The 15,278-nt window shown below is 49.5% G+C and overlaps 1 protein-coding gene across 1 annotated transcript in view; it reads right to left on the bottom strand.

The window, feature by feature from the left end:
- KPNA6 (karyopherin subunit alpha 6) overlaps positions 1–15,278 on the bottom strand; it is a 370,132-nt gene that overhangs the window by 228,980 nt on the left and 125,874 nt on the right. The window contains exon 5 of the mRNA XM_085648440.1: positions 6,655–6,749. Within this exon, the coding sequence (XP_085504566.1) occupies positions 6,655–6,749 (95 nt within the window). The remainder of the gene's footprint in view (positions 1–6,654; positions 6,750–15,278) is intronic.

Here is a 15,278-nt window from a genome sequence, read left to right on the forward strand (position 1 = left end):
GCTACAGGTGGAGTCGGCGGCGCCGGATGCGGCGTCGATGGAGTCGGCCTCGGCGTCAAAGAAGGCTCCGAAGATTGACCATCCATCCGAGGTCGAGCCGGATTCCCAACCGGCGCCGGAAACTGCCAAGAAGGCGCCATCGGCATAAAAGGCAGAAAAGGAGCCTGAGCGTATTGCTGCGGCACTCCCAGAGAAAACGCCATCGGACCCACGGGACCTGCTGGTGCTCCGGATGGGAAGGATGCTCTCTGAAAAATGCCATACATGGCATTCAGAAATCCCGAAGGATCCGTACCTGGAGCCGGGAATTGGGGATAAGTAACTGCCCCTGTATCCTCCTGTGGAGCCACCGGCGTCGGCTCCTCAGAATCCTCCACCGGAGCCGCGGAGTCACCAGGCACCGGAACAGACTCTTCCTGCTCCTGCTCCACATCAGATTCCACCCGACCCGGAGTCGAAGCCTTGGACGGCGCCGGCGACGGCGTCGGGGAACGAGCTGGAGTCCGCTTCGGAGAGGGAGACTTCGAAGACTTATCAGGAGAAGGCGAAGGAGACAAGACCTTGCTCTGACGTCGACGAGGCGAAGCCGACCCCGATCTCTTAGACTTCGAGGACCGACGCCGAGAAGAATGCTTCCTCTTCTTATGGTGCTTCTTCGACTTCGACGACCTCGAAGTCGAAGACTCTCGCCTGGACTTCTCCTTTTTCCTCCCTCTCTTCTCCTCACCGATCTTCTTCATGAAGAGTTTGGTCTTCCTCTCCTTCAGCGCTTTAGGATTCATGCTCCTACAGCACCCGCACTCATCCACGTCATGATCAGAGGAGTGACACCATAAACAGTTCTGATGCGGATCCGTCATGGACATCAGGCCTCCGCACTCCCTACAGGGCTTAAAGCCCGACTTCCTCGTCGAAGACATACCGATTTTAACAAAAATACACCACTAGATTACAAAGTATCTAGAGAGCACTGGGAAAAAACCGTTGCGCGTCGAAGGCGCGGAAAAAATGGAACTGACGTCATCACGCCGGCGTGGGCTTCTTATGGCTCCGATGACGTCGTACGGAGTCGCGTGCGGAGCCGATGTATTGTGACGTCGCCCACGTCGACGTGGAATGCTGGGGAAGAAAAGTTCCGTGGAATGCTGGCGCAGGGGATATTCACAAGGTGAGGAATCCACTGGCAGATGTATCCATCAGAAGCTGTTGTTTGAATTACAGGTAAATCAGTTTGAAATTACAGGTTACTGTACATGTTACTTTTTAGATTACTTTCAAGTTACTTTTGCTAATCAGTGTGATATGCCTAGAAATCACACTGAGACATTTCCTCGACAAAGGTAAGTAATTCACTTTCAGTACATTTTCAAGTTTTCATACAAACCAACTCCACACTTAAAACAATTTAAGGGAAAACAGTCAATGTACTCCTATGGTGGAAAATGAAGTTAACGGTTTGCAGGTAATTACTTATTTGTGGGAGTTGGTGTTCTGGGGTTAGAACTAGGGTTTGCCCAGGGTCGAGGATGCACTCTCAGAACACCCTCAGCGGCACTAGGGCGACCGTATGCAGAGTGCTGAGGCCCAATGATATCCAATGGGGTACAGGGGCCTTCCAGTTGGTAGCTGCTCACGAGGAGGCCACAAGGTTGTGGGAGCAAAGGCTCAAGGCAAAAGGGTATCCGAGTTAACACCTAAAGTACACCCAGAGTGGCGCAGGGGTGGATGGGTGCAGAGTGCTGTTTTGGTGTCTGGTGCCCTGTTGTTTTCAATGAGGATTCTCCGGTTGCAACAAAGACTGCAGGCTCGGCGACGAAGAGCTAATGGAGGTGACCACCGGTTGGAGAGGTAAGTTGGGATGCCTGGGGATGCTGGGACATCGTTGGTTGGGCCACCCAAGGCCGTGGGACGTTGGGTGCAGGGGTGTCATTAGGCGTCGGGTTTTCTTACCAGCTCCAGTCGACATTGGGGGGATCCTCCAGAAATGGGTTGCAGGCATCGTTTGGACATTTGAGGCAGGTCAGAGATCACCAGATCTCAGGTCAGGAACGCCGGGGAGACCTCCTCGTTGTTTTGGGCCACTCCAACTCGGGCCGTGGGCGTCAGGTGCAGAGTGGTGCAGACTTGCTGATTTGGCCGAAGCCAAAGTCTGTTGTTGAGCAAAATCCGGTGCTCCAGGGAGACAAAATCTTGGTTTTGGAAGCCACGGCAGGTGCTTCAGATTCTTGAGGCCTGCAGGACACCGGGATTTCGCTGGAGCAGGCTCGAGGTAGGGACAGGCTGGTAGGGCTGGGGCCAAGTCAGTGGGCGTCCTCCTCTTCTTAGTTCAGCACAGCTTCTTCGGTCCTTCTTCTCTTCTTCTGGTCGGTTCTTGTCTGAGGAGGCAAGGTTCAGGGTTGCCCCTAAATACTAGACTGAGGGGTGTTACAAGTAGGTAAAGGTCGGGACCAATAGGTCCCTTCCTTGAGGTGGGTATACCCACTATTATGCCACCCTCCAGTGGGAGGGGGGGCATATGCCCCTCTCTGGTTGGCTGGGTCCCCCCCATCTGCAAGATGGCAGGGACTGAGAGATGTGCTTCACCTCGCCTCCCCACCTGAGGGGTGGGATTGGCAAAGGTGGGCACGCCTTCCTTCCTCACTTGGTTTTCCCACCGATTCTCCCGCCCAAAGTGGGGGGTCAGAACCGGTGGGGGCCAGCTGATGGAAGAAGCAAATGGCAGGGGAAGCTCACAAAGGCAGCAAGCCTTTGAAGCTTTCCCTTCGTGGGCCCTACCGATCCTGGGGGAGGAGGCTTGACACCTCCTCCCAGGATGTGCATTGTTCCAGACCCCAGAGAGCAGCAGGCTCTCGACCCAGGGGTCCAGAAACATACCTGGCGGCGACAACTGGCGAGCAGCCACTCAGCCATGACACTAGACATAGGTCGTTTTTTCAGGGGGCATCTCCAAGATGCCCTCCGAGTGCATTTTTCATTGAATCCCACACTAGCATCAGTGCTGGTTTAATGTGCTGGGAATTTTGATACCAAACTTCTCAGTTTTGAGTAAAGCCATTATTTTGCTGCTGAGTTCATAATGACAACCTCCCAACACCATATACTCTTAATGGCATTACTGCCATTACAATGTCTAAGAGTTAGCTTAGAAACTGTAGAGGTACAGGGCTAATGCACCTGTACTCTCACTACTGGTATAGTGCACCCAGCTAGAGGGGTGGCTGACCTATGCCATGGCAGTGGGTTGTAGGCATGGCCCACAGCGATGTGTCCAAACAAACCGGTGCATCACTTCACTCCAGTTACACGCTGCACAGCAATTGTCGTGAGTTTGCTCAAGTGAAAACATAACTTCAATATTTCTTCCAAGTGAATCCTATTTATTCCATGTTTCATCAGTCTTTTTTAATTCATAACGGAGACTACTTCATTCCAAGCTTCAAATCCTACAGACATGCCCATCCAGGCTTTATCTTGCAACGCAATGGAATGAAGAGTACATCCTGGTTATTCATGAAGATATTGACCCAATGCATTTCAGGCTGAAAGCCCTTCTTCAGGGGTAAAGTAATCTCTGCACATACACCAACCTCACACGAGATATGTTATGTTTTCACTTGAGCAAACTCAAGACAAATGCTGTGCAGCTAGTAACCGGAGCAAAGTGATGCACCAACTTTTACCAAGTGATTTAACCAACTTTAGAACTGGTGGCAACTATAACTAGCCACTGAGCCATGGAGACTAATAGACTTGACGTGCCTGACTCTAAGATGGCTGCCAAAACCACACTGCTTCTCCTACCTTTCCATCCTCGCCAGCGCCTACCACCCGTCTTTGGTTTCTAGCCTTCTGATCCCCTCTTGATCCTCACTCTTCTCTGGCGGAGCCCTAAATGCATACATGGCCGCTTCCCGGTGGAGCTGCACCGACAGCTGAAGGGGAGATTGGCCCTGGCACACCGCTATGGCCATCACCTACCCAGCCGGATCACGGTCATCTGTCTCGTTTTCTTCCCCGCTGCTGTCTCCTCCCTGTGGATTACCTGCTGTCCCTGGTCTTTCCTATCCTGACTTTCATGCTCGCTAATGTACTCCTGTATTGTTTATTTATCCATTATGTAACTACTGTGATACTTTTGTACCTTGTAACTCACGGTGTCCTTATGTAAAGCACTCTGATACCTCCGGGTCTAGCCAGCGCTATATAAAACTCAAGTAAATAAATAAGATGCACCGGTTTGTTTGGATTTCAACATGTGCTATTGGGGCAAGAGCACACAACAAGCTTGCACGCACAATACTTTGCCTTTGAGCGTTTCTTAAAACAAGCAAAAATTGTGAAAAACTTGGTGTGCATGGACATATTCTTGTTACACAGGGGGGTGTGCCATGTCAACTCTTTAGTTCGTTCTGCACCAAAACACGCACCCTGCAATGGCAGTGTGTGTGTAAAGGTACAGGGCCTCCAAGGGTGACACAATAAGATGCCTTCCATGCCCACAGTGCCCTTGGAACCTATGGTACCATTTACAAGGGACTGACACGTGGTCAAAGAGTGCCAACTGGGTTTTGTTTTCATGCAGTTTAGGGAAAGAACATAGGCCCTGGGTGCCTGGTTGGCAGAAACCCAGGGCACACTCAGTCAAAGTACATCAACAGTTTGGCAAAAAGTGGGGGCAACCATGCAAAAAGAGGGCACTTTCTTACAGATCCCATTTAGCTTGTAATTAGCAGAAACAAGCCACTTCTAGTTTAATTGCCCCTATCGATTGCTAAAATTGCAGCAGCAAAGGGAGAGTAGCCTCGTTAAGAGAACAGTTTGCAGGGAACTTTTCATTTTAGGATCCCTCCAAGCCAAATGTTTTTGTTCTTTGTGGGCTGCAGGTGAAGGCTGATCATTCGAGTGACTAGAGCCATTCCGCAAAAGACACCCTCTAGTGATGAGGAGGGGAGGCACCAAAACATTTCAGTCTTCACAAAGTTGCATTTAGAGGCCAACTTTACATATTGTATTGCTGTGGTTTGTGGTTGCTAGAGCTTACTCTATCTGAATAATAGCTTAACAGTGACAACTGGTTTTAGTTTTGGGGAACGTATCGCCATGTTACTGCTACATTATAAGATTTTGCTCGGTTGAATTAATCGATGTATACCAAAATTGAAAAGTGTGTATTTGAGATCTAAATATGTGCATGGTCAGAACTGCAGGCTGATGTTTGGAGAAAAAAATTTGAACTCCCAAAATATGTCTTAAGCTGATATTTGAGTGATAAATCATAAGTTATTGAATAAATGTATTACTCATATTACCTTGGTGTCACTAGCTATGGCTTTTATGCATTACACAGAGACATTCCACATTGACAAAGCCCTTTTTACTTTACTGCCGGCAACCGTGCCCACTCACTTAGGTGACCACTGTTGGTAATCTTGTATATGGTTGCCACTAAGTTAATCTTGTCTGATGTAGTCACTATTACAACACTAATAATAACAGTAGCTCTGGGTGATTTTCATTGCCCATAAGTAGCTCTTATTTCACAAAAGGTTGGAGACCCCTGATCTACAACAACACTGTTTAATAATGCACACTACTTAACTTCTAATCACTTCTGGGCAACAAACAGTTTAAAAAATATACAATTCCTGAAAAAAAATATGGAAACAAACTAATAATGATACATAACATTTAAAAAAATACCAAACAAAGCACAGATATACAATATTGCTGGGCACCATCATGCTTATAACAGCAATGTTAACCAGGAGACACAATTCACTCACTATGCAAAAGAACACATTTAAGATAGAACTCTGACCATGTATTCAACACACCCCAAATATGCAATTACTTGCCGGTTAGGGCAGTGAACTGCACTTGGCTTCATCAGATACATTTGCTAGGCAAAGGGAATACATACGTAACAAAAAGATATGTCACCACTCCGATCTCACTCATCAACTCACAACTATTTAAAGCTTGTACATTTACCTGAAGCGGCACATTATCATTCATACTACTGGATGCGTACCACCAAAACCCATATCAGAATCGAATTCTAGGATGGAAAACTCCGAACAATCTTTAATATTATCTCAAAGCACTGCATTGGCATTACATGACAGACGTTCTATTTTATAAATGCTAAACATTAAAACAATGTAATAATGGGTTCATGAGAGTGTCAAGTACAAATTAACATATTAACACAACGAGACAAGGGATGATAAAGATTCTTGATATCTAAACATTATTAAGTCCAAAAGTATTTACTGCCATCCAGGACACGAGCAACAATGTGTGCATGTTTTAGAAGAGAGAGAAAAGGCACAAGACCAGGAGTTGCAGTTATCAATAAATGTGCTGATGGTTCCCACATAAAAGAGGCCTTTGTTTTCTTGTGGGGGTATTTTGGGACTATATATCTAAACATCTTCTTTAGCAGCAACAAGTGTACAATAAACTGTTTGATGGTCTTCAATGAATTACATCTCCTACACCTTCAGAGATTAATCTTACAATTATCTAATTGTTTCTGTATCACCAGCCCCACCACATCCTTATCCCTCTCCCAGAATGCTACCTTAGTTCTTATGATGATACCTCTGCCCCACCATGAGCCCCCAAGATACTACTCAGTAGCACTTTATTTACCTGCAGTGTATAATGATCATTTTTCTTCAGGAACTCCACAAACCGCTCAATTACTCCAGGAGTGTTGATCACTTCATCAATTGGAGGATTGGGCTCTATAGAAAAGCAAAACAGAGAGGCACTACCTGGTCACAAGCATGTATTACAAATAAGTGCATCTATCCTGGATACAAACAAGTTACTTACCTTCGGTAACGATGTATCTGTAAGAAACATTAGTTAGTTAGATTCCTCACCTTAGAATATCCCCAGGCGTCAGGCTGGATCCGGAAAGATTTTTCGTCAGCAATACCCCTTGCGCGTCGATAGGCGTCGTCTGCGGCTCCGCGTCAGTCGTCGGCGTTGTGCGCCGGAATGACGTCGGAGTACTTAGACGCCGCCCTCGCGCGCGGACGTCAGTTCTTGTACATAGCTTTTCGCGCCAGGAACGCAGAGCCATGCAAGAGACCGACACTGGTGCCAAAAAATCTAGGGCCCTGAAAAGGATAGCCTTAACCCTAGATGTCAGTTCGCAGAACGGGGAGGATGGGTGGGTCGGTGAGGAATCTAACTAACGTTTCTTACAGATTGAATATGCTACTTACCAGTATGCATCTGTTCTTGGCATGTAGGGCTGCTGACATTCATATCTGTGCATAGATCGCCGCCTAGTGTTGGGTCCGGATGTTTGCACGTTGTTGTCCTGGAAGAGTCTTCGAAGTATCACGAGATAGGTGACTCCTCCCCTGGACCACAGTGCGCATGGGCATCCTCTCCATCCTTAGATTGTTTTTCGCCATTGTGGCAGTGATGGAGTAGATACAGTAAGTGATGACCATGCTATACAGTAATTCTGAGAGCTGCAGCTGCTACAGGCGCCAGGGAGGAGGGTGGGCGATATGAATGTCAGCAGCCCTACATGCCAAGAACAGATGCATACTGGTAAGTAGCATATTCAGTTCGAGGCATGTGGGCTGCTGAATTCATATCTGTGCATAGAATACATAGCAGTACCTCCTATTAGCGGCGGCTACCAGTGCCAGCTGCAGCAGTCTGAAAAAGAGTTTTGAGAACAGCCTGTCCTACAGCTGCCTGCTGTTTTGAGTGTACATCTACACAGTAGTGTTTGGTAAATGTATGTATAGTGGACCATGTGGCTGCTCTACATATTTCCTGTAAAGGAATGTTTCCCAGGAAAGCCATGGACGCCCCTAACTTTCGTGTTGAGTGGGCTCGTGGGGGAATCGTTAATGTGCGTGTTAGACCTGTCAGCCCTTTGGCAGTTCCCTCCTCATTTTATTATTCTTTTTGTCCCTTTCCCTTCTCTTTTTTTTTCTGTCCACCAAACTTTTTGGGTGCTGATGTAGAGGTTCTGGGCGCCTCATCCTCACTACCTGAGGGAGAGGCGCAAGGTGCTCCACTGAGGAAACTCGATAAGGGAGGTTAGATTTACAAAATGGTGGTTCCAACTGTCACCTCAGCGCCTGGGCCATGACTGCCATGGGAGGTTCCGGAACCTTCTGGGCCCCTCTGGCCAGTCAGGCCCCAGGTGATAAATAGAGGTGACAGGCGGGCGGCCATTTTAGGATAGAAGGGCACTGCGTGGTGATCAGGAGTAAGGCGCCTGTGTGAGGAGGTGGTTGTACCTGGAAGGGAACGGACAGGTCCAAGGGTCTGCACAGATTCCTAAACCTAGTGACATCACCCCTAACCTTGTGACCGGTCCCTGAACGCAGTCAGTGGATTGGTGGAACAGCGTAATACTAGGATTTTCAAAAGTGGCCAGAACCCGTGAAGGGGGTCCAGGATTGCTGTCTGAGACCGACTCATCCCGCGTACCTTCTTGGCAGGAGAGGAAGAACTGACCATGACGATTACCCCCCTTATCCCTAAGTGAGAAGAAGCTGACCGCGGCCCGTAGCTAAGAGGGCTGTGTCTTACTGTGCCACCTGTACCGGAGAATTCCTGGCAGCGTCTAGTGCCGCCACAAGAACCCCCCACCCCCCGTTATACTCCCTCGACGAGGCCCTACCTGAAATGGACCCCGCCGCCACTCCGTGATCGGTAGCATGGCCGGGGGTCCTCTGAAGTAGATTCGCGGTGTCCCGAGAGCTGGAAAGGTGAGGGGCTGGGAGCCAGCGACGTTGCCAATCCTCTGAGGAGTCTCGCTTCAGGAAGAAAGAAGAGGGGTGTGTCCGGCCCGGAGGCCGCCGTCCTCCGATCACGTGGGAAGGGGCCGAAGCGCCGCCCTTCGTTGTCGGGAGTGAGGGAGACTGCGCCCCGCCCCGTTCCTAGAGGCGGTGAGCGCGTAACGTCCCGGTCCCCGACTGGAGTCCACAGCGGCTGGCTGTCAAGAGGCCGTAGCGGAGGGAGGCACAGATCCGGACAGGGGGCGGGAAAGCGCCCGATCGAGGATTATCTTCCCAAAAGGGGATCTCCCATAATTTATTCCTCGGTGGTGGGGATCGGTGGGAGTTCCCAGGTCCTCGCCCTCCCTGTGGGGGAGTACACCTCGCCGACGAAGAGGCCCGTCTCTCACAAAGTGAGGGGAAGTCAGTTCCAGTTCTGACGGGACCACTGGAGCAGAGGACACCGGGACTGTACCGTAAGCTGGGTATTGGAGAAGGAGGGGGGGGGGGGGCAGGAGGGAGAGAGTCCAGGGAAGCACACAGCTGAGCTCAGTAAATGTCCTGATTATATCTTTTTAGTCTCTTAGAAGCCGAGACCCAGAGTAGACAAACACAGACATCTATGCGATTAAAGCCTATGTACTGTTGTAATGAAATGAAATGTTTGAAATGGCTGTTAACCTCTAGTTGCCAGGGTTGGGACAATGGCTACCCTGAAATGCATTAGTAATCTATGATAAAGTAAGTTAATCTTTATACTGTCTAGAGAGCACCCGCTAAAGACCAGTAATAGAGTGTATTACCCCCTTATCTCCAAGTGTAGGAGTTGCAGAATTGGTGTCAGCAATAAGGACCAGAAAGAATACTTAAAGGAGCCATGTCAGAAGAACATTGCATAGACTGTGTAACCAACTGATGTATAGAGAAATGTAATGTCTGGGTGAGCGCGTAGATGGGGAATTAAAGTGGTCCCCCAGAGGCATAGAGTTGGGTTGGAATCACAGGGGAGGGGTGTAGGAAAATGCTACAGTGGGGTAACAAATGTGAAGGAATATGCTACTTACCAGTATGCATCTGTTCTTGGCATGTAGAGCTGCAGAGTTGTACACTTAGCATAGATCGCCATCTGGTGTTGGGCCCGGATGTTTGCAGTTTGTTTTTGTTCTTTGGACAGTCTTTGGAAGTCACGAGTTCGGTGACTCCTCCTTCGGTCCGTACTGCGCATGGGCTTCGGCTCCATCCTCAGATTGTTTTTCGCCAACAGGGAAATGATGGAGCGTAGTAATAACAGTGAGAAACCCATGTGTGTTGTATCTAAATAAGATGGACTGGAACGGATACAGGTAGCCGGGGAGGCGGGTGGGCGTGTACAACTCTGCAGCTCTACATGCCAAGAACAGATGCATACTGGTAAGTAGCATATTCCGTTCGAGGCATATGAGCTGCAGATTGTACACTTAGCATATATAGCAGTACCCAACCTTAGCGGCGACCACCGGTATCCGTTGCAGCGGTTTGAAAAAGTGTCTTTAGTACAGCCTGGCCCACACTAGCTTGTTGCTTGGAATGCACGTCTACACAGTAATGTTTTGTGAAGGTGTGCGGTGTTGACCATGTGGCTGCTTTGCAGATGTCATCTAAGGGTATGTTCCCTAGAAAAGCCATAGAAGCCCCTAACTTTCTAGTAGAGTGGGCTTTAGGTGGAACAGATAATGTTCTTTTTGCCTTTTGATAGCAAATTTGTATGCACTTTACAATCCACCTAGCTATCCCTGATTTAGAGATGGGGTTGCCTTTATGTGGTGGAGAAAAGGAGACAAACAATTGTTTAGTTTTCCTCAAAGGTTGTGTTCTCTGTATGTAGTACAGTAAAGCCCTCTTAACATCAAGTGTATGTAGAGCCCTTTCCGCAACAGACTGAGGTTGCGAGAAAAAAACAGGTAATTCCACCGATTGATTGAGATGGAAGGGGGAAATGACCTTGGGAAGAAACTTTGGATTTGTACGAAGTATCACTTTGCTGTGATGTATTTGTAAGAAGGGTTCCTGTATAGTGAACGCTTGTATTTCACCAACCCTTCTAAGGGAAGTGATAGCTACGAGGAAAGCGGTTTTCCAGGTGAGGAACTGTAGCTCACATTTATGCATTGGTTCGAAGGGCGGACCCATTAGCCTTGTGAGAACTACATTTAGATTCCATACAGGGGAAGGTGGTGCCCTGGGAGGAATTACTCGTTTAAGGCCTTCCATAAAGGCTTTAATAGCAGGCACTCTGAACAGTGATAAATGCTGTCTGTTTTGTAGGTAAGCAGCAATCGCTGCTAGGTGTAGGCGTATGGATGAATATGCCAGGTTACACCTTTGGAGATGGAGCAGATAGCATATGATGTGCTGTATGGATGCATCTAAAGGGTTGATTGTATTGTTACGGCAGTAAACAACAAATCTCTTCCACTTTGCGGCATAGCATGCTCGAGTGGTAGGACGTCTAGCTTCCTTGATAAATGTTCATGCAATCAGGGGGAAGGTTAAGGTACCCAAATTCTAAGATTTCAGGAGCCAGATCGCAAGGTTGAGCTGAGCTGGGTCCGGGTGCCTGATTTCTCCATGGTTCTGAGTTAGGAGGCATGGGGACAGGTGCAGTTTTTGATGTGGTACCACCGAGAGCTGTAGTAGTGTGGTGTACCACGGCTGCCTGGCCCATGTTGGAGCTACCAGAACGAGTGTGAGGGATTGATGTTGTAGCTTCCTTACCACTAATGGAATTAGCGGGAGAGGTGGAAAGGCGTATGCAAATTTGCCTGACCAGTTCATCCATATCGCATTGCCTTTGGACAATGGGTGTGGGTATCTGGCGGCAATGCTTGGGCATTTTTTGTTTTCGTGGGTGGCGAAGAGGTCTATCTGAGGATGCCCCCACTTGTGGCCCCCACTTGTGGAAGAATGGGCGAAGAACTTGTGGATGCAGTTCCCATTCGTGTAGTTGTTGCGTTTGTCTGCTGAGCAGATCTGCCATGGTGTTTTGTACGCCTGGAACGTGCTGTGCCAGGAGAAAGATGTTTTGAGGAATTGCCCATCTCCATATGCTCTGGGCTAAGCGGGAGAGCTGGGGAAGAGTGTGTCCCCCCCTGTTTTTGAATATAATACATTGCAGTCATATGGTCTGTGCGAATGAGGACTGCTTTGGCTGAAATCTGTTTTTGAAAGGATTTTAGGGCTAGAAAGATCGCCAAGAGCTCCAGATGGTTGATGTGGAGCGACTTTAGAATCACCTGAGGAACCGGGTCCAGGAACGGCCGCCCTTTGGAAAGGTTTGTGGTGTTCCACCACTGCAGAGAGTGATGGGTGCGGCCGTCTACCAACACCAGATCCGTCAGCTGTCCTTGGGCCTGGTTCCACTGTTGTGCTAGGCACTCTTGAAGTGGACGCATGTGGAGTCTTGCATGGGGCACTATGAAGATGCCATCATCCCTATGAGCTTCATAAACACTCTTGCTGGAAGAGAGTGTTGAGGAAGGAACGTTTGACGCAAGGCTTGTATGCTTGAGATTCTGGCTGAGTTTGGATAAGCAATACCTTTGGAGGTGTCTATAGTGGCCCCGAGATATTGCTTTGTGTGAGATGGTAGGAGGTGGGACTTTTGGTAGTTCACCGTGAAGCCTAGCTGGTGGAGCAGTTGGATGGTGCTGTTGGTATGTTGCACACATTGGTTGTAGGACGCGGATTTTATGAGCCAGTCGTCTAGATAAGGGAAGACGTGAATCTGTTGACGCCGGAGGTGTGCTGCTACAACTGCTAGGCATTTGGTAAACACCCGTGGTGCGGTGGTGACCCCGAAGGGGAGAACTGTGAACTGGTAATGTTGACCGTCCACCACAAACCTGAGGTACTTCCTGTGAGAAGGGTGTATTGGAATGTGAAAGTATGCGTCTTTCAGATCCAAGGTAGTGAGAAAGTCTCCTTGAGAGAGGAGCGGGAGGACTTGTTGTAGGGTGACCATGTGAAAATGGTCTGAATGTATGTATGCATTTAGAGGCCGGAGGTCCAGAATGGGCCTCAGAGTCCCGTCTTTCTTTGGTATTAAGAAATACAGAGAGTAGACCCCTAGATTTTGCTGATTGACGGGGACCTGCTCTATAGCGTGTTTTTGGAGGAGGGAGAGCACCTCCTGTTTGAGTAGTGTGGAATGTTCTTGAGACATTGGACGGTGCCTTGGTGGGATATTGGGTGGGGTAGATGTGAGCTCGAGACAGTACCCTGACCGAATAATTTGGGTCACCCATTTGTCCGATGTTATGGATTCCCATGCGTGGATAAAGTTTTGTAGTCTGCCCCCGACTGGAGTGGGATGGTCTGGGGGGAGCGGAGGGAAGTCATTGTGCGGGCGGGGTGGCAGAACGGGTGGTGTTAGTTTTGCCCCTGCCCTTATTGTTGTTGCCTCTGTATCCACCCCTTTGGTAGCCCTTTGAGAAGGTATTTTGAGGAGGGGACTTGTAGGAGGTAGAGGCGCTATCGGTGGAGTAGCCTCTGCCTGTGCTACGAAAGGATGAGCGCCGAAAGGAGCGTTTAGGGGTCTGTGATTGTACTGCCCCCATAGACTTTGCTGTGTCTGTGTCCTTTTTCATTTTTTCTAATGCTTCGTCTACCTTTGGCCCGAAGAGATTTTGTTGGTCAAAGGATTGATTGAGTATGGATGCCTGGACTTCTGGCTTGAACCCTGAGATCCTGAGCCAGGCATGACGACGAAGCAGGACACTAGTATTTATGGCTCTAGAAGCAGTGTCGGCTGCATCGAGGGCACATTTAATGGCGGTGTTAATAATTAGCTTTCCCTGCTGTATCAGGTCATGAGCTTTACGTTTGTGTTTTTCCGGGAGGTGCTGCATAAGAGCCTCAAGCTCATCGTAGTGTGCTCTGTCATAACGCGCAAGCAGCGCTTGTGTATTCTCAATGCGCCAGATGTTTGCGGCTTGCGAGGCGGTGCGTTTACCAGACGCATCTATAAGTTTGGATTCCTTATCCGGCGGTGGGGCCTCACCTGAGGACTGGGAGTTAGACCGCTTTCTAGCTGTGGACACAACTAGGGGATCTAAGGGAGCAGGGCCCTTAATGTATGTAGGGTCTGTGGGTGCCGCCTTGTACTTTTTTTTCTATTCTAGGGTTTAAGACCCTGGCCCTGACAGGGTCTTTGAACACCTCTGCAGCATGCTTGGTGACACCCTTAAGCATGGGCAAGATAGCTGTGGACTTATCCTGAATATCAAATGTATCCAGTAGGAAGTAGTCTTCCACTGGTTCACTATGCATTTCCACCCCATGGTAGTGTGCTGCTCTCTGCACTAAGTGGTGAAACCCTAGTGAGTCCTCTGAGGGAGATGGCCTGGATGGGTAGAGGTCGTCCTGAGGCACATCCGGTATGTCAGGGTTTTGGTAATCTTCCCATGGGTCCGGGATCCCCGGTGGAGTGGGGTCCATGGGGGCGTCCGCCGGGTCATAATCTGGATCCCCGTAATCCGGGGAATGATGAGGCAAGGGTGGCGGAGACCTGGGAGGGGGAGGAGGTGGAAGAGGTGGTGGAGGAGGAGGAGGAGGTAGTGGGGAGGGCACTCTGAGAGGAGATGTGGCAGAGTCCTTCCGCTTGGGCGGTGGAGGAGGAGCTGGCGTGTCAAGATGTCTTTTCTTGACAGCTAAAGTCAATAGCCCAGTCTTTGGATCCTTAGATAAGGTCTTTTGATAAGGATCTGGTGTAAAAAGGTCCAATGGCGCCGAATCGTCCGCTGGCGCCGAGGTTTTCGGAGCCGAGGATTTTGGTGGTTTCTCTGCGCCATGCCTTTTTGGAACCTCCGTTTTTTTCGGCGTCGAGGTAGTCTTCGGCGCCGGAGCGTCGGTGCCGAGGGATTTGTGTTTGTGTTTTGTCGGCACCGAGAGTCCAGGCTTCGGCACCGGTGGCTTCGGAGTCGAGCTGAGCGTTACTTTCTTCGGTGCCGAACGGTGTTTATCGGCACCAGGCGTCGGCTGGCTCGAGCCCGAGCTGCCGTGAGACTTGTGAGGCTTCGACACCGGTCCCGAAGGTGGGGTGATAGAAGCTGCGTGCTTGGTTTTACCCGGGCCTGCAGGCGAGGGTGTAACCTGAGTCTTTTTGGTTTTGGGCGCGGGGGTGGGAGGGGGTAGAGTACTCACGACCCTCTGCGCTGGTGTGATGTCCTCCACGTCGGAGTCGTCGGCCTCGGAAGCGCTGACGACGTCTTCCTCCTGCTCGGTGTGTTGTTGCACCGAAGCTCCGGTGTCGTCTCCGAAGATGTCCGGTGGAGCCGCGGTCGATGAGTGCGCCATGGTGCGTCGAGCTCTTCGATCCCGGATGGTCTTTTTTGATCGAAAAGACTTACAGGCAGGGCAGTCTCTAGCCTCGTGTTCTGGGGAGAGGCAAAGGTTACACACCTGATGGAGGTCGGTGTGGGGAAATTTAGACCCACATTTTGGGCACTTTTTGAACGGAGTCCTTTCCATCGGCCGCGA

This window comes from Triturus cristatus, chromosome 3_2 (genome assembly GCF_964204655.1).
Source record: "Triturus cristatus chromosome 3_2, aTriCri1.1, whole genome shotgun sequence".
NCBI lineage: Eukaryota > Metazoa > Chordata > Amphibia > Caudata > Salamandridae > Triturus > Triturus cristatus.